Raw genomic sequence first — 25,470 nt, forward strand, 5'->3', positions numbered from 1 at the left:
TGAAATATTTACCTCTTAACCCTTTGACTGGCATTTTTACCACATGGTTGATGTTTCTTTGGAGAATAAAATGCTTAATTTGTCATTTTGTGCCATTTTCTAACTATTACTAGTCATTTAATTTGTAAGATACACAAATTGCATTACAATTATATATACACAAATATCTAAGCTGTGGCTTTTATACTTTTTGAGATATAACGCTTTTGAACAGATGGCCATAGCTCCAATATATACATCACAGAGCTTCAGTATGAATACTGAATGAATCTGTAATATTGCATGAACATTTTAATAATGATATGTCATAATACTCAGTTTGCAGCGCACGCAATTTATATAGATTAAAAATGAATGATATTTAATCGCGATTAATCGTATTTCTTAGTGCGGAAGTCAAAGGGTTAACAAGAAGCGTCACAAATATTGCACGAGGACTTGTTTTTTTTACATCATCTGCTGACCCTTTAAAAAAAAAAAAAAAAAAACAACTCTCCTGGCTCCCCTCTGTTCAGCATTAACTCCTCGTGTTGGGCCTATTCAAATGGGCAAAATATTCCGTTGGCTGGACAGCAGAGGCACATTTAGTCTCCAAGGGCAGTGCGCACTGGAGGTGCACGAGGCAGTTGGCCGGATCTGCTGTACCCATTTAACTGGACAAGAGGCTGATAAATAATTCAGAGGGCCAGAGCGTAGACCAAGCATGTCTTGTCAGACGCTAACAATCAAAGAAGGAAGGCAGAGGAGGCGGTGTTGGGGGGGGGTGAAAGTGGCAAAACATCCCGAGCGATATCTGGGGAAACGGAGGCTAACCACCTTCTTCCAAACTCTCGCTGCAGTGGGAGCTGAAGCAACGTCCTCTGAACCCTGCGGTGTCAGATCCTTTTAAGGTTTAATCGTGCCACTGAGCGTTCACTGTTGTGGAAGTGTTCTCGTCGACGGTTTCAAATTAAATTTCGGGTAGGAGAAGTTATGTTCTTGGGCAAATGGAAGTCTGATGGGAGCCGCCTGCATGTATGTTTGCGGGAAGAGAAAAGAATAGGTGCTGTTTTTCTATTTGCGAGTTGTAATTTCCACTCAAAAGGAGGAGTAGGCGGCGGTATCATAAGTAGGTAGGTGGGCAGCTACCTCGCCAGGTAGTGTGTGAGATTAATAATAGCGATATATAATTAGCGCCGTGCTTAGGTAAGAGCTGGGCAGCACTAAGTCCGCACTCACCCGGGAGTCAATAACACAGTCAGCATTCCAGACAGCTAATTGCAAGTTGTCATGGAGAATTTCAGGCTGTTAAAATAAGACGGGGGGGGGATGGGGTGAGGGGTAAGAGTGCGAGGGAGGGATGGAGATGGGGAGGGGGATTACGTCCCGCTTCCAATTACCAGTAAATCACTGTCTTGAATGAGTCCAAAGTATGGAGGAGAACGTGGTCGTGACAGACCGGGATAGAAGTAGACAACTAGAAAGGGGGAAAAATGGAGTGAGAGGGTGAGAAAGGAAAAAGGGGGGGGGGGGGGTGTGTGTGTGTGGGGGGGGGTGGTGTTGTAGTCGGCTTCAATTAGCGCTCGCGTCTATCAAAGATGCGCCGCCGCTTTCTCACCTGGTGAGGAACTCGACAACGGCGTCGCCCAGGAACTCCAGTCTCTCGTTGTGATTGATCCTAGAGGTGGAGAGGAGACGGGATGAGAGGAGGAGACGGGGTGCGGGAGGGGGGGGGAGCTGGAGCGGCGGAGACGGTAGACGGCGGACGCCAAACACGCTCGCTCACACACCTGATCAGTGCTCCGAGAATAACAGCGGCTCGCATTCAATAATAAGCAGCCGTTGCCCTTAAAATTAGCTCATTTCATTTCCCCCGAGATATCCCTTCCTTTCACAGTTAAAGTTAATTTTCTTGTCAGCGGGCCTGCCGGGTGTATTAATCACAAGAATCATCCCTTTGATTGCTCCCGTGGTCAGTCATGGCGCGAACAGATATGTGCCCGCGGGCAGCCTACCTGGAAGGGGAGGGGTCATCCTGCCCCAGACGAGACATGATGTTAATCAATGTGTTGATTCCTGAAAAAGAAAAAAGGAAAAAAAATCCCCAGGGTGGAAGGGTTTAGGGGGCATAATAGATTGAGTGGTTAAAAAAAAAAAAAAAAAAAAAAAAGACATAACACAAAGAGAAGCGAGCCACCTTTTTTCCTCATGTACATGTGGTGGACCTTCCGGTCTCCGTATTTGGGCTGGCGGATGCCGCAGTTGGACAGCGAGTTGCGGGCGTGATCGGGATTCATGCCGAAGTTGAGGTGGTGACTGGGGTGAGTCATGGCCAGCTGAAAGGGGGGAGGGAGAGAGAGAAGAAAGGTAAGCAAAGCACCCGTTTAACACTTTTTTTTTTTTCTCCACTGGTGTATAAGTTGGAGAAAGATCGTGTGGGAGTCCGTGGCTTATATTTCCTGCACTCTGTTGCCAAGACACCAGACATGGCCACGGACAACGGAGCTGGCCACAATGCTCCGATACCCGAGTTAAACAAATGTTAATCGTCAAAGAAATAACAAAACAGTATCTGCTTCACATGCCGCCGCCTCGCTTTATTTCTTTCCTCTTTCCCCTTTCTTTCACTTCTAGAGGAGCGACTCCTTTTCATTTTAATTTGAGCGTCGCTGTCACAGTGCTCATTAAATAGTCATGAGTTGTGTCGTGCGAGGGTCCCTTGGCGGCCGAAAACGCAGCGCGTCGCCACTGCCGTAGGTTAAAGTCTGTCGGTCCTCAGGGGCCCCCTGCTGGCCTGGGTCCCCGAGCAGTTGCCCGTCCTGCCTGTTGACAGGCTGAGCCTCCGCCTGTTGTAGCCATTTACTGGATGATGGCCCAGAAAATAAAGTGGAAACCGAGATTGCGGCAGTGACCCGTGCTGACACGAGCCTGGGTGCTGCTACAGCTTGTGTACAGCATTTAAACGCATCCACAAGTATCAATAAAGTCCATCGCGCGCTAGAAACCAGGACTTTATTGACGTTTAAACAAAGCTGTGTCGTTGACTCATCAACTACTTTATTAGTGGTGAAAGATAAAAGGTCCAGCGACCGGAGCGATCCCATTTGAAAGCAATCCATTCTAAATCTGGACTCAAATAATTGACAAATAAATAGATAACACGTGCTTTCAAATGATCTCCTGGGATTAAAAGCTCAGTCACTCATAATGAACTATTCCTTGCCTTGATGCCACGTCACCGCATCACGCTATTATCCCTTCCCTTCAGGAAAGCAGTGAGCTACGAACCACTCCGCCTCGGAGCATCTTTGATTCTGCACCACAGATGGCCACATGGCGCGTAAAGCAAAGGTGTTTTGCCAATTCTGTAAACAGCAAATGCATTATCAGAGTTTCCAAGACAACAAATCTGAGGTCACCCTTTAGTTTGTGTAACAAATAGACATCAGCGCTGGAAAGTAGGTTGGGCTAAATATACGACGGGTGGCTTTCAAATTCACATGTGCAAAACACAGGTTTCTTCACATTTGTGCCAACTTAAAAAATACAGATCTTCATCTTGATTTAGTGATATTTTTCCACATCTGCTTTCCTGCATTTATTTATATACAGTAAAAGCCACAGATTACCATTAGCACATCAGTACTTCATTTTCAGTGTCATCACAAGACTTTAGCATGCAAACAGTAAAGCGCCAGGTCTGTAGTTCCACTGGTGCTTGAAAGGTACAGATACACCAAAGGACTGCCAGCATCAAAGACGTCACCTCACGTCGTCCACGTTTGGACCAAATAGTTTTAATCGAACATACAAAGGCTGCAGCCAATGGCCACCTGACACATACGCTCTCCTGCATTAAAGGAAACAACTGGGTCCTGGTTTAAAAAAAGATATTCACCGATAATTTTTTTGAAAAATGCACCTGAAAGAGTGGCTGTAGCTCTGTGATCTTAGCATGTTAATGGTTTTTTTTTTTCTGTGCCTTGAACCAGTCAGAACGGTTTTTGGTATTTTTTTGTCTTTTTGTGCTGTTTTTATCTATTTTTCGCTGGACTTTTTGTGTTTGGCTGTGGAGTTTGGTGTGTTCCTGCGATCAGCTGCCAGCGCCATGCGATGACACGATCCATGCCGCTGTTGCTACGCAACCGGCCAAACAACCGCATCACCCTGGACACTGTTTTGCCTACTACTTTTGTATGTTTGTTCACGATGCTAATTCTGTTTTTGTTTACGCTGCTTATTTTATTTTGCTAGATAATACTTATTTTTATTTTACTTTAATTTAATCTCATTTTACCTTTCTTGTGTTTTTTATGAGTGTTTACTTTTACGTGCGACGAAGCTACGGTGACAAAGTCATTTCCCTCGTGGATCATTAAAGTCTGTCTAAGTCTAGGAATCTTGCTGCGGTAGAAGAAGAAGAAAGTGCATCATGATTAGTCCACGTGTGAGGGGGACCCAAAGTACGACAGGAGGAGCACCACATGAAAGCAGATTGGTTTAAAAAGAGGGAGCTGCACAAAAGAGATCACTATCGAGACCCAGGTCGAGAAATTGCTGGACCCGTTATTTGCTGGGAGATTAGGGAGCTAGGTAGAGCTACAAACCGTCGTACAGAGCTGGCTTCCCCTGAACCGCGCTGATCTGTTGGCCTGCAGTTCAGTGTCTGAACGTTCAGATTTGATAAAGACATCAAATGAGGAGAGTCTTCTGCGAGCTTTGGTGTTTTGTGCACATGCTTAATTGACTAAAAACTTGCCAACGGGGGCCCGACCGGTGGCAACGGTGCAGGACACGCCGCCAAAACCGGGCCCGTAGATACACACTGACGAACTGGCACCGGACAACAGCTGACTGCTATGTGCTTGGTGTGTAGTATTTGGTTCCCAGTCGAGGGCCGGTAGCAGTCTACGCAGTGAGCGGTACAAGCCAAATTCAAAGCGTTTAAACTTCAACAGTATGGCCTAACCCTGGACCCAGAGAAAATCCTCCTATGAGCCTGAGCTGGTCCGTTGCCCCTCTAGGACTAAGGCCGACTAATTGACTAATTACAAACAGCAACGTCGGTCAAGGAATGTCAGTCTAATAATGTTGGATCAGCAACTGTTAAAAGGAGGGGAGGAGAGATACTTTAGGTGAGCCGGAGAGATGGAAAGAGCGTCCTTCTTCTTTGTTACGGTGAAAGCTGTTTACATGAAAATTAATGACATGAACCTAGTAACCTGTAAAGAGAGGCAAAAGTGGGAATTTAAAGGTAAAAATCACCCTGAAGCAATCAGCTTCACTAGGAGAGAAAACTGCTGTGCCTAGAAAGACTGCTGTGGTTGAACATCTCAAAGTCACTGAGGGAAGAAAAAGGGAAAAGATAGGGCTCAGTAGGACATGTCAAGCCTTTATCAATCTTACATTAGGAGAATGTTAATCTCTTCCGAAAAAAAAAAACTCCCAACTACTCTCCCCCCTGGGCTTGCTTTTCAAAAAGCTTGTCTCCTTTCAGCCAACTTCAAATCAATTTCAAGCTCCAATGAGATATATATGTAAAACGTTAACAGAGAGGTTTCAATATTTATAGTTGCTCAAGAGGCCTTCAGCTTTGTAGTCTTCAACACAGCAACGACAAATTCAACAGCGACCGTATTTTTTTTTTCCTCCTCCTGTGGTTAAGCGGAACAGCTTTTGGAGGGAGAGGAGAAAAAAAAAAAAAAAAAAGCTTAGTTATTTGACATGACACAAGCACAAATCTAGCAACTCGCAGCGCCGCGCCGACAGTTGGATAAGAAAATATAAATAAAAGCAACCGCAAGCCGGTCTACTACCAATCTCAACTCCCACAATGTGCGATGTCAGACGCAAGTCAATGACTGCCTGCAACACAGCCTGAACTACAGAGCCGGATACTCTATAGCAAACGTATCAAGCAAAACGCACCAGTTATTCTGTAAACACTGCAGGTGCCTCGCAGTTAAGGACAACATCCGAGAACAGTATCGGCTTTTCGAAGCCGAGTGTGCGGAGAGAATTGACGTGTGCAACTGTTCCCGTCAGCGTAATGACTGCGTGAAGTACCAGCCGTGATTTGGATTTAGTGATCACTGCCTGAGCTGCTGCTCAACTGCCTTTGGCTAAACGGAAACAAACATCATCGCTCAGTGGAGAGCGGCGGACTTGACTGAAACTGGAAGGGGGAGGGGGGGAGAAAAAGCGTTGCATGCGGGGAAACTGATGGGCGGACCGCCTGCTCGAGAAACACAACCCTACAATGTAATTACCCTGTAGAACATTATTTAATACACTGTAGTCAATAAGTATTCAGGGGTGAAGAGAACACAATGGGATCACTTGATTTATTTAAATAATCGTCTGTTTGCTTGTAATACAAAGGGAAAATGCCTCTGCGTTGTTGTTTCATTGGTCTTTGGAGCTTAAAAACACAGTCACACTGGTACATCTGTCTATACAATTTCATTAGTACCATCCAACAAAACAACTAGTTTAGCCTGGGGCTTTGTATATTTACGGGCTTTTGTATATTTACGGAGATCCGAAGAAGTAGAATTCGGAAGAATATTTAAACCAAAATCTCAATTTATTTTTATTCCAAACGATTCTGAGGAATTATCTGCTCTCATCACTGTGTTTTAGATTCAGGAAGTTGGACCTAGGGACCTAGGGACCTAGGACTGGATTACCGCGAGGTGTGATTGGTTAACTAGGGTTGGCTCACTAGACTTAAGGCATGACTGACATTTTAAAATTGGAAATACTATTAAAAGAACCTACAAAATGACTTTCACTGGCTACGTTTACATCCAGCCACTCTTTCGTTCGTTGGGAGAAATCCGCAGACGACCCACCCAGGCACAGGAGGAACATGTTAACCCTTTAAATGAAGGCCTGATGCCTAATGCAACAGTCTGACACAGACCAGACTGGTCCGATCAGAAGGAATGTTTCAGGGGGTGATGTAACCTGGTAATAATCTGTAATCTGACCCTAGATCATGTTCACCAAAAAGTGTTCCCATTGATGTTTTGAGGCATGCAAACATGTATCAGGTCAATTTATTTAGTGTCCAGGTACGTTTTTAAGTGGACTCTCTGTTCAGAGTGATTTTAATCGAGCTGACGAAATACTGTCGTAGGATTTGCTGGGCTGGACGCAGGCATTTAGGTGAAGTATAGTGCAAGACATACCATATAAAAACACTTAGCAATTCATCTTAAGCAGCGCCCACTTTCTTTCAGGTAGTGTATCCTGCGTTCCAGCCTTGGCTCCTGTCTCACCTGCGCGCAGCCGGCCAATCACAACGTGAAGTGGATGTCGGTTCCAGAAACGGTTTAACACGGCCCTCCCACAATCCAACGTCGGGAATGCGTGGGAGGAGGCGGTTTTCCTTCCAAACAAGCACCTCTGATTAACTATAGAGGCAGCAATGCTGTTGTGTCATCTTTTGGCTTTGGAGATGCAACATGGAGACTGCAAGAACTGTGACCAATCAGCTTGGGCTTCTTCCCTTTTCTCCAACAAGCTGCTGATGATGGGGCGAGATTGGAGACGGTGGCAACGTGGAGGAAAAAACGATGCACTGATACCTTTTACTAACACAGACCGAAAACCTGCTTGTTGCAATGTATGTCAGTATAAACAAGCATGCAGGACACAATCAAAGCGGACCATTCCACTGTCGCTCTTCGTCTGTCTCGGTTAGTATACAGTGATACATAACATCATGACCACCTTCCTAATATTGTGTAGGTCTCCCTTGTGCCTCCAAAACAGTTGTGATTCATCAGAGAATGGACACGGATCTTGGTGTCTGGCAACAGTGGGAACCTTTGGGTCTTATTGGTTCAGAGGAGGGGCCACCGTGGATCAAACTTGTTCAAATGCATCCCACAGGTGCTTGATCAGTTTGAGATCTAGTGAATTTGGAGGCCAGGTCAACACCATCAAGCAGCGTCATTGCTACGGGGTGGGGGTGCCATGGTAACATCCACATGAATGCCAGATCTAAAAGTTTCCCAGCAGAACATTGAGTTGCCTGTTCCACTTGTTCACAACTGACTTGTCAACCAGTGGAATTAGATGGTTAACTACAGAATAGTGCTGTCAGTATATTCAAATATTTAATTGCAATCAATGGCATGATTTCCATAGTTAATGCAAATGAATTATCCATTTTTTAAAAATCAGTTTGAAGCGAACCTGATATTTTCACATTTGTATCGTCAATATCTCAGCCGCACATGAACGATTAGTTCATAACTCAGTTCGCATCGACAGCGAATACAAATAACTTAGATCTTGTGGAGGAGAGAAGCATCTGGCAGGGCTTTGAAGTCTTAAACGCGTTTTGCTTACTTTCTTTGAGGATTTTTGACGGTTTCGCTCTGCCGTCCTACAGGGCACATCACTGACCTCTGCAGAGTATAATTATTTACCGATTTGTTTACTACGAGCCCACTTCAGATTCTGCTTGCTTTCCACTGCTGCGCCGCGCGCTTCCTGATTCCCCAAACTACAGGAGAGGTCATAACAATAATAAAATGTAAATATTCTGCGCAGGAGCTTGTTATGCACAAAAACTATTTGCATTAACAGGTTATAAACAGGTCTGATTTTCCCTTACCAAACCCAAATAGCCCTCACATAAATTAAACTATATCTGTGTCTGTAGAAAAATGGTGGAGTCAGTGTAGGCATCACAAAACCAACTATTTCATGTGTATCATGATCACATGGAGAATAATTAATACTATGTATTAGTAGTATGTAGTATACGGTATTAGACTATAAGGATGTGTTTTAGTATTCGATAAGAAATAATCATTATTGCTTCAGTGTGTTGCATTAATATCTTTTCCTGTGCAAAAAAAAAAGAAGAAAAAAACACTGATATTCTTTCAGAAAAACAAGCAATATTCAAAGCCTGTGAAATGGTATTCAGGGGAGAAGCAGATGGAAGCCTCAATCACATGGGTGGGAAGGCATCGCCATGAATAACAAAACAAATAAAATACCCTGGTACACACAGTCATAGTCGTATTCACGGGGGCACGCAAACAAAAGCATGCGATATCTGAGCCGGGGCCGAGGACTTGTACAGTTAAATTATTGAGATCCTCTGCGATGCCTCTCATTCTGTCAGCATGGGTCAAAAGTGAGGAACGGGGATGAAGCAACAGGGGGCGGTAGGATTACGAGGGCCCGGTGGATGTGGGGATGCAGGAGCATGTGGCGACCGCGAACACGTGTCTCTCCAAACTCACCCCCTTTACTTTCGAATGTTAAATGTTTAACAGGGAGGCTCTCAGAAGAGGAGCTTCAAAGGGCCGCGGCTCCGCTGCAGCCAGGCGGGGGGAAGTTGCCAGAGTACAGAGGTTCCCGCTTTCGGGGCTGGGTTTTTATCGGCTGCCTCACGCTAGGATCGCATTGTCATTCCCTACGGCAATAACAGGTACTCCGCTGCAAGGAGAATCAAATGCGATCCTCGCGGGCTCGCAGGCTGAGTACATTACCGGCATATGTTCTCCCTTCAGTTTTTACTCACAGATGTGCTTTTATTAAACATTACAGAGAATGAGCTGGAAACAAGCACCGGTCCTGTACGGACCCGACCAACGCTCTGGTTTCCCAGATGATTGAGTGCTTTTAACTCTGATAAAAAAGAAAAAAAAGAAAAAAAAGAGGAAAGTTTGCATGCATTTAACGGAAGCTCATCACACTCGATAGCTAGTGCAAAATACCCATTCTGAAATACACACTGAGCAGTCACTGCCCCTCTTTGTAAAGGTGCTCACAGCAGACTTCACAGTCAAAAAAAATGATGCTTCCTGAGCGCATCCAGTTATACATTTCAAATGCTGAAACGCCTTTTTAAGAAGCGCCCGTGTCTTTGTTTGGGATCTCATTTGTGTTACAGTAATATAGTATAGTAATATTCAGGAGTTTTTCTTCCAGAGCTGGTGCTGTGCCTAGAGATGAGCCCATCTACAATATGTCACACTGGTATTAGTCCCGGAGGAAAAGAATATAGCTTGGCACATAGCAACTTGGATTCACGTCAGGGTGTCACGGCAATAAATAACATCAAAAAACACTCATAAAAACCGCTGATCCATATGTTCTCAACACTTATTGCTTTTCTCTAGTTAAAAATCGTACTATTATATAACGCTGTAACCGTCTCCAATCCCAGCTATGGTAGATATTTATTGGCAAAAGACACCTTTCGAGCCCCGGGCGTGTGGAAAAAGACGAACTTTTCCGCACAGAGCGTGTATCACAGGCGCCTGCACCCGCCGTTTGAAAAAAAAAACGCTTCACGCGTGCACACGACAAATGAATTCAGAGCACACGGTCTGTCTATCAAAGTGCAATTCGCTCGTAACCCAATCAAAGAGTGGTACCAGCTTCTCTCGTGTTAAATGAGTAGACGGGAAACATTTGTCTCATTAAACGTGATCATCCCATCAGAGCGGAGGCAAATGAGAAGTGATGGCAGATCTGAAATGTGTTTTGACTTTGGAGAGGCTTGTTTGAGCAAAAAGCCGTCGCACTCCTGCAGCCGCTCTTTTGAAATCCATCAGCACTGTGGGACAATAACCACGGGTGTGTGTGTGTGTTTGTGTGTGAGGAAGGTGAGGAATGAGGAAGGTGCTGTGAGCCCAGCACTGATGGCTCCATACTTGGGTCATTTCAGTCCCTGTAGTGCTGAACTGCTGACAGCCATGGCTTTGAACACACACACATACACACACAAGCCCACACACACACACAACAAACAATGTCATGGCATTAACACCTCAGTGGATAGAAGTGTGATGCAGACGGACAGGTAACACACACTGCAGAGGCCTGTATGTGAGCTGTTGTGTCACAGTGATTGTTTTTCTTTTGTTTGTCTTCTTTGGAAGACGGAGGAATTGAAATAGAAAGAGGGAGGGACAGATCCATTAACTTCTCCCCGAGCGGAGCTCGGAATGGGGCGTCTCGGCGATGAAACGGGGCTGCGGCTTGTCAGCCGCCGGCTGGCCTCGCAGCGAGCCGGTGTTTCCTTTTCAGCGCTCATAATGACAGGTCGTCATTAAGCAGACAACAAAAAAGGGCCGGTGATTGGTCGATGCAAGCGAATCCACTCACACAAATGCACTAGGAGCAGGGCCGCGCACTCACGCACACACACACAGAGCCTTGAGCGAATCGTAATGCATCCTTCCCCTTTTTAACTATGTATAGGCTACAACACATTGATTTCTAATGTATCAGGTTATGACAGCTCTTCGATATTGCTGGAGGCGGCCGTGGGGCTTACACGAGAGCACGCGGCTCGAGGCTGCGGACCTGACAGGGGAGAGCTGGCATTACGGAGGAGGCTGTTGTTGTCCTGACTACTGTCACTGCAACTCACAGCAGAGCCGGGCTGCTTCCTGCACAGATATGACTCAGGCCAGTGTGTGCGCGCTACCTTAGCTGACTCCTGAGCCTATGTTTCCACCTGAACTACCCCTGCAGAGGTGGATTGGGCACAATAATGAGGGAAACGCTGCCTCCCTGGATCTCTGTGCATAACAAGCTCCTGCACAGAATATTTACTTTTTTTTTTTTTTTCCCTATCAGGCATATCCATCCACTGCATCGTGCACAGCCTAAAAGAACTACGAGGATTGTTAGTTATCAACTATGCCAGCTTTTAAAGTAATACAGCTTCGGACACGCCCCTCAGCGTCGCATCACCTGCGCAAGTGAACTGTTGTGACCGCGTCTCACCTGAAGGAGGCAGCGCTCCTTGAAGACGTAGCCGATGAGCTTATCCAGGTGCATCAGGCACTGGTGGTACCGGATGTGATGGGTGAGGACGGGCAGCATCATGGCGTGCTGTGGAGGACAGAGAGAATTGGTGAGAGGGGTGAGAGGGAAGAGGGAATGGAAAATGAAAAAAAAAAAATAAATAAAAAAAAATTGGAAATTTTCATGAAACAGGAAGAAGGCAGAAAGTACGGATCGTGCCTTATATGAGAGAGAAGAGTGAAGGGAACGTGTTTTGAGAGACGGTGCGATGAAGAGAGGGTGAAAAAGAATGGGAGAGGGCTGATCGGAGGGAGCGGGGAGAGAGAAATCAATCAACCAGTCATTATTTATTAAGTGGCGCTCGGCAACAGAGAGATGAAATAATCAAAAACCCAATTGCTGCACCGTGAGAGGGAATGACAGAGGAGGGAAATTCACATTTGGACAGGAGAGTCGAATTGAAGCCCATTCTGACATGTTGACACACTTACACTGGAACAAACACTGACAGCCGCCTCTGACCCTCACATATTAAAAGAAAAAGTTTGAGTGCAACAAAGTGGGGAGAGGGAAAAAAAAAAAAAAGCGACGGGTGGTGGGGGCGGATGAGAAGTGAGTTAAGTGTGACTAGCAGCGAGGCGACGTGACACAAAAAAAAGAAGCGAGCCTGAGAGAGAAAACAGTCAGTGGTCACCGAAATGACTCCGCCGGTCCGCAGAGGCAATCTACTGAATCATTAGCGGAGGCTTATCAAGTTGGCCCCCTCAGAGTGGCTGAGGAAGTGTAGCAAAGGCTGGTGTACACACATTAACCCCGTGCCACCACATGAGAGAGGAGGGAGCCACGCGTGTTTTAATTAGTGCTACTGGGGGAGAGTGAGCCCGAGGCCCCGTCGGCTACAAGTAGCGCTGCCACGTAGCCCTGGGGCCATCAGGGGAGCTGTGGTGACACCGTCCCCGGGCCTTGTTAAGCAGCCAATTAAACAAAGCCAGGCCCTGGTCGTGTCTACATCACCTGACCTGTTCTGATGACTGCCTGAGTGACTGAGTATGTGTGTGTGTGTGTGCAGAAAGGCGGGGCGGTGGGGGGGCTTGTTAGAGTTAATGCTCCAGTAATTAAAAGGTGAGAAAATTTCTAATTTACTGTCACGGATGACTTTGGGTATTTTAGACGCCACCGAGCCCGAGGTTTTCTTTTCTCTCTCGGCTAAGCCATTTCAATTGGCTTTTTATAGATTTAATCGCAGTGATTTATATCGGAGGGAGCAAACAATGAGCTAATCAGCTTTTGCTCGAAAGACTGTTTCATGGCACGGTGTGACACCGCAAATACAATGCGCTGCCAAAAATATTCACTCACCCATCCAAATAACTTTATTCAAGTGTTCCAATCACTTCCATGGCCACCGGTGTATAAGAAGCGCCCAGGTACGCAGACTGCTCCTCAAACATTTGTGAAAGAGCGGGTCGCTCTCAGGACCTCAGTGAATTCCAGAGTGGCGCTGTGATGGTCCGGTCCACTTCCTAGCTACTAAATATTCCACAGTCAACTGTCAGTGGCTTTATAACAAAGTGGAAGCGATTGGGAACAACAGCAACTCAGGCACAAAGTGTCAGGCCGCATAAAATGACAGAACAGGGTCAGCAGATGCTGAGGCGCATGGTGCAGCGAGGTCGCCAACTTTCTGCAGAGTGAATCGCTACAGACCTAAAAACTTCGTGTGGCCTTCAGATCAGCTCAGGAAACAGTGCGTAGAGAGATTCGTGGAATGGGTTTCCAAGGCCGAGCACCTGCATCAAAGTCAAACATTACCAAGTGCGATGCAAAGCGTCGGAGGCAATGGTGTAAAGCACGTCACCGCTGGACTCTAGAGTAGTGGAGACGCGTCCTCTGGGGTGACGAATCACACTTCTCCATCTGACAATCTGATGGAACAATCTGGGTTTGCCAGGCGAATGGTTCTGATTGGATTGTGCCAAGTGTGAGGTTTGGTGGAGGGGGGATTATGGTGAGAGGTTGTTTTTCAGGAGCTGGAACTCCAAATGCATCGGCATACCGAGAGATTTTGGGGATTGCCCCTTCCTGTTCCAACATGAATGTGCACCAGAGCACAAAGCAAGGTCCATGAAGACATGATCTGGGAGTTTGGTGAGGAAGAACTTGACCGGCCTCCACAGAGTCCTGACCCGACAGAACACCTTTGGGATAAATTACAGAGAAGACTGCGAGCCAGGCCTTCTCGTCAAACATCAGTGTCTGACCTCACAAATGCCCTTAACGTTGTGGAAAGCCTTCCCAGAAGGAGGATTGTCACTTAAATTCATATGCGGGAGTGAATACTTTTGGCAATATGGTGTATCAATACATTATGCCAGCCTACACACCTGTGATGCAGCTATGGCCACTGTTTTGTCCCTCCATGCTCCTGCTCCTTCTTATAGCAGTAACTTTAAGAGCATACTCCTTTCTTACCCACTGCTGGTGGCTAGGCTAATTAGCTGGTGTTTTCTAGTGTCTTAATTCTGTGGCTAGGCTAATTGTTTCTCGTTTCTGACATAGGCAGAAGGAAGAGATGTCTGGTCCGAGTGTAGTCGCATTCCTATCATTTCTTACCTACTGCTGGTGGCTAGGCTAATTAGCTGGTGTTTTATTTCTGTGGCTAGGCTAATTGTATCTAATTTCTGACATAGGCAGAAGGAAGAGATGTCTAGTTCGAGTATAGTCGCATTCCCATCATCTCTATTACCTACTGCTGCTGGCTAGGCTAGTTAGCAGCTGACCACTGGTCTGCTGGTTGGTTCTCCAGTTGGACTGGACTTCTAAAGGAGTTTTGCCTTAGATCATTGCAAAAGGGACTGTAACATCCCATCCTGTGTATTAATGAATAAAACTTTATCAGGACATCCCTAATTGCTAGTGTTGCCAATTAAGACTTTTGTTGAGAGGTATACATCACATCATTCGTGGCTCTGACTGGTTGTAGGACTTTACAGTTGCTTCCACTGAAACAAGTCCCATTATCATATCCAAATGGCGTGTTACCGTATTAAGTTTGAGTTTTTCCTTGCGGCTGTCCCCTTAGTGCTTGTTCTGGGAGTTTCAGGCTGTAGGTTCTACACAGTGTTTGGATTTTAATTGACGAAAGACAAATAATAAAACTGAATTGCTGTGTCTTGCGCGGCAGAAAAGTCACCGTAAGTATGAGTAATTCACACTTACACAAGAGATTTAACGTTAAAGGAAGGTGTGCTGTGAGCCCAGCATTGAGATCACAGTTCAGATTGTTGCATGCTCAGACTTTATGTGAAAAGCAGGTAATTAATATATACAATAAGTAATATTAATAAACAAATTAATAAATATTGGGAATAAAGACCCACACAAATTCTCCATACGCTTTTCTGTTTAAATGTTTTAGGCCAACTGACCTTCACACGGATGCGATAGGTGACAAAATAAGGCAGGGAAACGAGTGGTGAATCAAAAAAAAAACCCTTTAAAATAAATTTTAAAGAAACAAAAGAAACAAAACAGCAATGAATAAATAAATCCCATCCCTGCCTCCAATGTGTAGCCTGGACCTTGACAGAACGTTTCGAATGAAACAACCTTGGTGTAGCCGAGCGCTGTCAGTAACAAGGAGTTGATATTGTTAGGAGAAAAAAAAAAAAAAAAAACGCTTTTACAGTCAAGAAACTTGGGTCAGTTTTGCTGTTATCTCTCGTCCGTGTCACATGTTGTGCAGAGTGTGCCGCCGCAGTTTCGAACTGAAATTATTCATGAAGCAATTAGCCATAGCAGTACAGCTTGAAGTAAATATAATTGGACGGCAATTATGGATCGGATCTTTCTTTGCTAGACCTTGCAGTAAGAGAGGTCTGGACTGCGAGGCTAGGACTTGCTGTCATTCCTCTCCAAATGTGAGCAGGGGTTATCAGCTGTGGGCCATCTTCCCTGCATGAGGATGTGCTCATAGAAGAAGACCTGCAATGCCGATGCCAATTATCTCCAGAGTACAAGGCAAAAAAAAAATGTATAAAAATATTGGAATAGACAATAAATAAAAGTATAATAAAGCAGAGCACACTGGTCTAATTCATTACACTGACAAACCCTTGAACACATGCGGCGCTGTATGTTTCACTGGGTACAACATCACGGTTACACATTCAGGGTTATGGTTCAAGTCTCATTAGGGCTGCCCATGATAGATTGCCGCTGAACATGCCGTTCCACTTGCCTGAAATCTAAAGATTATATATATAAAAAAAAATGAATAAAATTCTAATTTGCCGCTAAAAAGCGAGTGAAGCGTTGGTGATGTTGCGCGTAAATGAACCGTCAGGTCCGAGGCGCTGCTTAATGAAAGGTGCGGCTGCTGCGGTTCTGAGGGTGTCCACCTTCCTTACATGGGTTTTTGACACTTGAATGGAGATGTGACGCAACGTGTGGAAAGATCAGAGGTCTCTGACTGCAATGGACACGTGTCCGTCTGAGCGGAGCCTATTGCTATGTGCTGTGTGTGTGTGTTCTCAGTTCTTAGGACGAAATATCCACTCGAAACTACAATGAGTCGAACAAAAGCTGAGCTCAGACCGGAGGAGTTTTAACAGCAGGTTGCATCACGCACTTAAGGAGGAGCTTAAGATATTCTTCTCTCTAATCTTGAATGTGCACGCACTACATGACAATATTATTTACAGTTTTGTGTCTGATCAGGAGGCACTGAATGCACCACCGCACTTGATCTCACGAGGAGGTAAACCTGACTGAGCACGAAACCGAGGCTTTGCTGGAACTTTCACGCCGATCAGTGCGGGCCGTTCATTCTTTAGAGACGGTCTCGTGTTTTAATATCGGTCGAGATCAGATATTTTCTCCGACGCGAGTCAGAATGTTTACCGTTGCCTGATAACACCGTCAGATGCTCCGTCTCCTCGTAGGCTCGTTTCTCTCGTTGTCACGTCTAAAGGGCCGAAGCAACCGCCCACGCTTTAAATCCTAAAATACGAAACGTGTTTGATGTCAATCGGGGCGACCCAGATGAGTCTGCAGGCGGTTCGCGGGGTTTAAAAACAGATCGGTAAACTCTCGTATTACCAGATGATCCGCGTCGAGTGTCAATACCTCCTCTGATTGTCGGGAGGAGCGAATCTGGGGATAAATTTGCCCAGCGCCCCGGCGGTCCGATCGCAGGATAAGGCAGAACCAAGTCAATATGACCATTAGTTATAATGTAGCTAACTTGAACAAGCTCGCATTGAGATTTAAAACCGATCTTAATGTTTTATTGACGTCTCGTGAAGACGCTTGACCCCGCACATCCTCTGATTCAGGCGGCGGATCAGTCAATTCAAGTGAGCGGGCTCTTTGTGACTTTTCATTTTTGAAGTCGCTCATGAACAAAGATATTCATCGCTCCAGCTGTGAGGATGGACGTGCGGATTTGTGCCTTTATACTCGAGTGAATTTGAGACGTTATTTTAACTTTTGATGTTTTTTTTTTGTTATCATCATTATATTTTTCTACATGAATTTAAAAAAAAAAAAAAAAAAGTGAGCAGTTGATAGGAAGATGTTGCACAGTGATTGCATCTGTACCAGTGTGTGTTCTGTGCATCTATGCATTTAAATGTTTCATATCTGTGCGTTACATACCGCGTGTGCCACTGTTTGTGCGCGCACACAGCTTAAAGGGGAGTTACCTGACAGACGTCGGAGCGGATGCCAGTCTTCCAGAAGCCCTGGCTGCTGAGCTCCACCGTCACCTCACGGCGCATGGTGTTCTTCTGTCGGATCTTCTGAAGAGCTTCCTGCCAAACAACCAGCCAGTCAATTATTGATCCACTGGAGCACAGCCTGAGGGGACAGCTCCCATCCTACAAAACTCCACCCCGTCTTCACCCCGCTCCCGCTTTTTTTTTTCTCCCCCCCCCCTCCCGACAACAGTCACGCTGGCACATGCAATAGACTGAAAGCTCGGCGGCGTGACACACATACAGTAGAGCGGCGGACGGAGGCAACAGGGGGAAGTGACAGCTCCGCTAGTTCTGGCTAATTGAGGCGCTGCATCGGGTCAAACAATGCTGCGGGGAGCGGTGGCGGTGGCGGCGCTCCCGGGTGTAGGAAGACCCGGGCTTCAAGTCGCATCCAGGCAGCTGCCTGCCCATTAGGCCCCACCACAAACAGGGCCTAGAGGCACCTCCACCGGGCAGCAGCAGGAATCATTACAGACCCACAAACACACGAGCCTCGCAGCTCCAGCAGGACACGGGAGGGCCCTACAAACAACAGCCGAGGATGATTGAAAACGTATCGACAGGCAGGCAAGACACTTCTTCTTCTGAGTTCACCGCGATCCGCCTAAAATGGAACACCAGGAATTTTTTGACTCGCAGAGGAAATAAGAACAACAAAGGCATGAATAAATAATGCCATCCCACTTTGAACTGCGCATCAAAGCGAACACGCTCGCTCGCCCGCCCGCACGCGCAACCACACACAGCGGCTCCGCCCGCCAATAGCCCCGCCACTGTAAGCAGCAATAACGGAGGAGAGCGAATGATATGTAAATACTTTATTATGCAGGGCTTTCCGCGGGGGTCAGGGAACGGACCGGAGCGCACAAAGCAAATAATTAACTCGAGGTGGAAGGTAGACGGACTAACTTTGTGCTGGTCAAACGCACAAGTCACAGCGACGTTTGACTTTTATCATCGCCGTCCTTCTGTTTTGGCTCAGGCCGAACACCAAAGACGAGCTCTGGAATCCAGCAAGTGCTCATCTGTTGCATGCGCGTGTGTGTGCTCCACTTGTTTACTTGTGCTTTTGCAGGTTCATTTAAAGGCCTTCAGCTCATGCTCATCACACCGCTCACAATGCGTACGCAACGCAAAGCTGGAAGATTAAAGACGCGGCAGCTGCAGGTTCTCCGGCGTGAGATTTCTCAAAACTGATGAGATTTACATAAAGATTTTTTTCGTTTTGTTTTGCAGAAGACAAATATTATTGTTTTTGGACTCTTTCTTAAACTTTTCTCATGCAACGAAAGAGAAACCCTCTTTAAGAATCTTTTTTTTTTTTTTTTGCAAAGTAGAGCTTGCGCCATCTATTTTTCATAAAATGTTGATTTTCAGCATCAATTTTTCTTCTTTTGCCCGACGCACAAGCGTTATTTTCATCTTTATCTCGGCATCGGCGCTGGTAGGAAGCACATATAGATCGCTAAAACTTATAGATCAAATATATAGTAGTTGTTTTGGGGGATAAGGTTGCAGTGCCAAGATGAAGTGAAGCTTATATTGCTGGAATGTACCGAGAAGAAAAAGGCCCGATTGGAGCCTGGGCTCGGAACCGACGGGAAAAAAAAAAAAAAAAAAATCTATCTGTGGAACGAGTTGAAATTTTGTTTTCCCCAAACGTGCTCCTGGTACAGTACAGCTCGAAGGAGCTCGGCCAAGTCTGAGAAGAAGAATCGGAGCAAATCCCCAAATCCACATATGTTGGGTTGATAGAGAAGGCTCGGAAACGGAGCCGCTGCCAAAGCACTGACTTAGCACTGAATACTTATTCAAATTAGAGATACGAAATCATAAAGCAACATACTTCCGTGAGGGGAAAAAAAAAAAAACAAACATCTTGTTACATGTTTTTTTTTTAACTTGTCATGTAACAAACTATTATTTTTCATAATTCATAACCCCAAATCATTCCACCATATGGACATTTCCTGACAATAATATAACATAATCCTTCAATTTATCCCCCAGCCTTGGCTAAGGGTATCGCACCAAATCCATCTGTGCAACACACACACACACACACACACAGACAGTGCTCGTCTCCCTGAATGCCACACCATCTCTGCCCGTACACACCCCTCTGCGCTCCCAGTGTGAGCTCTAGAAATTGGTGCAGAGGCGTGCGCGCTGTTGCGAGGGCCAGTTTCCGTCAGGGCGCACACCTCCGGGTCTCCGCGGAGCCTCTCTGGGCCGCGGAGTCCGGGGGAAATCGCGGAGGCAGCCTGAGAAGCCCAGCTGTGCCGTGAACAACTCTGACAGGGTGATTTTTCACGCTAGGAAACACGGAATCAGACGTTTAGTCGTTCAGCGAGAGGCCGTTAGCGGAGGAAGTTGCGGCGTTCCCTCTGGCGTCAAAGCGAGCGGCGATTCCGCTGCGATGAAGAGACGCTGACGCGGCTGACGCTTCTGGTGGAGTCTGACGGAAACCGGTGTGAGTGCGCGTGTGTTTTCGGTACGCTAATTGCTCCGGTGAAGGTTGACAGTGGGATTGTCAGGGCCTGTTAGCTGGAGAGCCGTGCCAAACTACCTGGGAAACAAGCTAATTGAGCTCTGAGTCCTTGCTCATTATTGGCTGGGAGTGAATCAAAGGAAGAGACTTGGATGCGCAGCACACTCTGAAGCTGTATCTACCGCAGAGGCGTTAGCGGTCCTTACTACGGGAGAGACACGGCGCCCGGCTCCTCCGGGCCACACACAGGCCCCGCCACGCCGCGATTCCCCCACGGCTACGCGGTCATTACCGCACCAAATCTAAACCTTTTCCCGTTCCCCGTCCCTAGCGGTGGTTTGACCTTCACACTCGGCTCAGGAGAGCAGTTACTGCCATTTCATCCGGAGCTGTAAATTCATTTAAATTATGCATTAAAGGATGGGCGCTCGTTTTTCACGCGTGTCGTGAAACAACAGTCAGACGCTCGGGTAATACAGAGACTCGTCCGACTCGGGCGGCTGACGCCTCGCTGCCTTCGGGCGAGCTCGCGTTTTAGCACGGGACACGGGCACGGGAAATGCTTTAGGAGGGGATCTGCTGAAGGTGGGAAACAAAAACATTTAGCATCATTCAACATTCATAAAAGCAATGTTATAATAGTTCCTTGTTGTGGAAAAAAAACTTAAATCATAGATCTTCAACAAGGGGGGCGGGGTCACAAAATCTTTGGTTGATTAGACTTTTTTTTTTATTTTCCCCCACAAATTAAAACTTATTTAAATACACATTAACATTAACCCAACACATTTTCGTAAAGGGATAAATGGAGGCAGAAGATGTTATCTTTCAGCCATCTTTCAATCACAGGAGCTGCCTCAACAGCTCCTCTGTCAATCAATTAAGCCCCCTGTACGCAGTAGGCCCCGCCCCCATCGCTGCTCAGCCAATCACAAGGTCCTTAAATAGCACTAGTTTAATATAGAACACATATAGTAGGTAGTTTGGGGGTCCTTGGCCTGAAAAAAGACCCCTGCCTTAAATAAAGGCAGGAATAAAATCAACAGTGGTCATTTTCTATGGTTTATTCTTTACAACTTCAATTTCTGCAGGATGTGAGCTTGTGTGCATCCACAAACAGCAAGGTCAGGCCAACATGGTTTGAATAAGAGCGTGAGGAAAGGAAGGAGAAAAACCCGCAGCTTTCATCAACCCACCTCTCTCTGCGTCAGCTTCTGCTTGTCAATCTGCTTGACCTTGGGGCTGTTGGCCAGCAGGTGGCGTAGTTTCACATAGCTCTTCCACAGCTTCTGGTACCTGCCGGACGGTAAATAAGGAGGCGTCACGCTGGCAAGAGTCCATCTCCCCATCACTCTCCTTTCGCGAACAACACATCAATATTTCATGCGAAGCTTGGCCGATATTAAACATAATTTAACACTCGCCCGCGGCCGTTATCGCTCGTGTGTGTGTGTGTGTGTGTGAGGGCCGCGGACGCAGGAGAACCTCTGTGTTTTGTTTTTTTTCCACGCGTCCGCCGTTTGAAGTGCGAGGAGAGGCCCGCGCGCTGACTGACGATTTGCCCGTCTTTGCCTTAGTTTGTTGGTTAAAAAAAAAAAAAAAGCTTGAAGCGCTGGGAGCAGCCCCGACGCCTGACTCACAACACCCCCCCCCCCCTTTCCATTAAACCTCACTGTCTTCGCTCTCATTTGCATGTGAAAAGGAGCGGGGAGTTATCGGCAAGGTGACATGTAGCCACCACACTAACCAGCCCCTATGTCTCTACCCCCCCTCATGCCCCCCTCCCCTCCCCTCTCTCTCTCTCTCTCTCTCCCTTTTCAATCAGACCCCCTGATTGATGCACTGAGGGCCGAGTGTGACCGTTCTGCTCCCATTCAGGGGACTTTCTCCTCATTTACCAAGAGTTATTCAATTATGATTGGTGGGATGGAGGGGTAAGGTGGTGGGGCTTCGGGGAGAGGACGGCGCGCTGATGGAGAGAAAGGCAGAGAGGCGTAAGGAGAGACAGAAGGGGGGTAGAGAGAGAGGGAGAGAGAGAGAGAGAGGGTGGAACTAGAAAGGAAGGAAGAGGAGGGACGTGGGGGTGTGCTGAGGAATAGAAGAATTATAGAGCTTTAATAGCGGGGACTTCATTAGAGACTGAGACGAGGGAATGAGACGGCTTTACCGCCCCGATTATCAGCTCACCACCACCTCCGCGCCGAGGCAGCTGGAGCGGACGAGAGAAGGAGAAAGAGAGAGAGAGAGAGAGAGAAAGTCTATCCAGCCTGGGAGGCCCCTTCGTCCCCAATCCGCTCCAATGACCTTTCCACAGATCCACTGTGTGCTCTCGGGGTAGCGGTGCCGTGGCTCTCGCCATTCTCTGCACACGCTTTCATTAGCATATGCTGCCTCTTTCTTTCTTTTAACCCCCCCCCCCCCCCCCCTCCTCCTGTTTCCCATCGCCAGCCCTTTTCAGGCATGGAACATTTCTGGCTTCATCTATCTGTTAAAGTAATGGCTTCCCCGCATTGGCTACGCGGGTCCCAGTTACTTATATGTTCGGTAATGGCTCGAACATGATAAGAACGTTGTGGATGGAACGTGCGCGGCATCCGGCAAACGGGGCACAACGCGGGAGCTCGAGGCAGCAGGAAAAACACTGACATCAAACTCACGCTGTAGCTGAGCGGCTGCATGTCACCGGTGAATATGAAAGACGCTCGCAGCGGCTTATCACGGCGTTAGAGATCCTTCGTTAATTACACAATATTGAATTCTGCACCTTAAGAGTTTGAATTTGACCAGACGTCTCCCAGTTTTCCTCTCTGGATGTCAGCCCTGTGAGTTTTTGTAAAGAACTATGAAATGTGAACTCCTGTCTGGACAGAACTGTTGCACCAGCTGGCGCACAAAGAAAATGAACGCCTCGTACCAGCTGGTGGCAGTGGTCTGTATTCCTCATTCAAGAGGGGGAAACAGGAAGAGATAATATTAGCTGGGGGGACACACGAAGAGCTACAAAGCTGGGCTCCCCTGAATCACGCCGTCCAGCTGATCTACAGTTTATTAACTGTGGACGATTGTGTCATGAGAATATTGGTGCATTTAAAAGTTTGATTGATAAGTTTCCCAAAGAGGCCCGAGTGGTGACCGAGACCACCCCTACAGTTTCCCCTAGCAACACCAGACCTAATTCAATTCAATTTTATTTATATAGTGTCAATCAGTGTGTTTACATGCAGAGCTTAATCGAGCTATGCTCAATCCGACTTTCTTGCTACAGTCCTTGTCCCAGTTTACATGCAGCGCAAAAAGTAATAACTGTTCTCGTCCTCCACACTAGGTGGCGATACATGTCTTTTCAGGTGATAATACCACGTTAATACGGCCCGATTTCCGGTTGACCTATTACGCGATTTAATAAACAAGAGTCATTCACGTGGCAGACCGGCGTTTCAAACAACAACAACCAGACGGATAATAGTACATTTTTTAATCTTGTACGTAATGTTGGCGCTACTTCTAATGCAGGTAAGATCTGCGCTATCCCTCAGACGACTCCGTTTCTCTTCTTCTTCTACGCCCGGCTTTCTTGGACGTGTTTGTTCCGGGTTCACACGCCAGCGCAGTGGTTGTGGAGAATGCGCACACGCATTATCCGATGAAAACTCAGATTCCAATCGCATTATGTGGTTGTCTCAATCAGATAATAAGAACTCTGACTTAAATTGGAGTAACGTGTTTACGTGCACTTCAGTTTTTTTTTTATGTGCATGTAAACGCACTGACTAACAACACAAAATTGTCTCAAGACTCTTTACAAATCCTAGGTCTGAAACCTAGCCAGAAACCTCCAGAGCAAGCATGAATCTTAATAGGGCATCACCCTCGCCATCACCCCCACCTTCCACAGTCCCTTCTGCAGACAAGTGGCTTGTAGCCACCCCTCACACCACCACCACCACCACCACCACCACCACTATAATCACTTCGGCTCAGGTGAGCTGATAACTAAGGAGGCTCAATCCAAGAAAAGCAGCTGCTCCAGACGCAGTGTCCGCACGGTTGCTCGGGGCCTGTGCTCCTGAGCTGGGGGAGCCCCTTCAGCATGTGTTTAACCTGAGCCCACACTTTAGTAGGGTCCTGCAGTGGAAGACATCCAGCGTCATCCCTGCCCCTAAGAAACGACAGGCAACCACGGAGAAGCTGCCAGGAGAAGGTGGGGGTGGAGGACGCCATCCACTACCAGCTCCACCGGACTCTCTCACACTAGGACAAGGGGAATGCTCCTGTAAGGATCATGTTTTTTGACTTTTTTTCCGGTGCATTAAGCACCATCCACCCCTTGCTCCTGAGAGACAAGCTAATAGATGTGGAAGTGGACTCACAACTCACTTCCTGGATAGTGGACTATCTCACTGGGAGACCTCGGCATGTCAGGTTGAGGAACTGCACGTTCGAGACTATCGTTAGCAGCGCCGGAGCATCACAGTGGACCGTGCTCTTCACCCTGTTCACCTCGGGCGTCAATTACAACACGGAGTCAAGTTCTCAGACGATGCTGCAACCGTGGGGTGCATCAGGGATGGACAAGAGCGGGAGTACAAGGATCTATTGAACAGCTTCATCTCCTGGTGCGAAGCGAACCACCTTCTGATCCATGTAGATTAAACCACAGAGATGGTGGATTTACGGAGGACCAGGCCCTACCTGGAGCCCGTAAAAACCGACAGGGCGTGTGCAGAGGTGGTTCAGACCAATAAGTACCGGGCTTTACAGCCGGATCACAAACTGGACTGGTCAGCTCACATAGACTCAGTATAGAATAAAGGTCAGAGCCGTCTCTGTTTTCTCAGGAGGCTGAGGTCGTTTAATATCTGCTGGAAGCTGCTTGACATGTTCTACCAGCTCCCTCCTCTACGCTGTGGAGTGCGTCTGGACAGCATTAAAGCTGACCAGCTCACATAATTCCAATTTCCTTTTACAATAAAACTATATTTAAAAGGGAAATTTAACTTAAAGAACAGGGTAGGCATTTAAGATCTTCCCATCTTTTTTTGTCTTGTGTTGTCTAAATCTTCACATTACATAGTTCTACCTTTTGAAGTGCGCACTGGTGCACAGTAGACATCACCTCACAGCTGCCAATCACATTAATCGTCTTCTTTCCTTATCAAATGTAAGAGCGTACAGTTTATTAAAACTGTCCACGCTACTACAGAACAACAGTAGAAACCACGAGCACATTCTCTACAAAATAAAAGGCTACCAGGGCTGATGAAACATTTAAAAATGATTCAAGAGCAGCAACGTCAGAGAAAACAAATGGCCCAATCACAGCTCGGCATGTAAATGATGTGCTCGGCTTCAGGCTCATGAGTGACAAGAGACTTTGCCACCCTGAATCCATGTGTCGCCGAGGCGTGAACGCGACAGCGTTCAATTCAAACTCGGAAAGCGTTATAGTCA

At 46.7% G+C, this 25,470-nt stretch overlaps 1 protein-coding gene across 2 annotated transcripts in view; it reads right to left on the reverse strand.

Annotated features, from left to right (window-relative positions):
- drosha (drosha ribonuclease III) overlaps positions 1 to 25,470 on the reverse strand; it is a 95,496-nt gene that overhangs the window by 53,380 nt on the left and 16,646 nt on the right. For both annotated transcript variants that reach the window (XM_047612152.1, XM_047612151.1), the window contains exons 15-20: positions 21,216 to 21,315; positions 17,475 to 17,582; positions 11,749 to 11,856; positions 2,177 to 2,315; positions 1,995 to 2,055; positions 1,598 to 1,657 (exon numbers count right to left, since the gene is read on the reverse strand). In XM_047612152.1, the coding sequence (XP_047468108.1) occupies positions 1,598 to 1,657; positions 1,995 to 2,055; positions 2,177 to 2,315; positions 11,749 to 11,856; positions 17,475 to 17,582; positions 21,216 to 21,315 (576 nt within the window). The remainder of the gene's footprint in view (positions 1 to 1,597; positions 1,658 to 1,994; positions 2,056 to 2,176; positions 2,316 to 11,748; positions 11,857 to 17,474; positions 17,583 to 21,215; positions 21,316 to 25,470) is intronic.

Source organism: Mugil cephalus, chromosome 18 (genome assembly GCF_022458985.1).
Source record: "Mugil cephalus isolate CIBA_MC_2020 chromosome 18, CIBA_Mcephalus_1.1, whole genome shotgun sequence".
Lineage (NCBI taxonomy): Eukaryota > Metazoa > Chordata > Actinopteri > Mugiliformes > Mugilidae > Mugil > Mugil cephalus.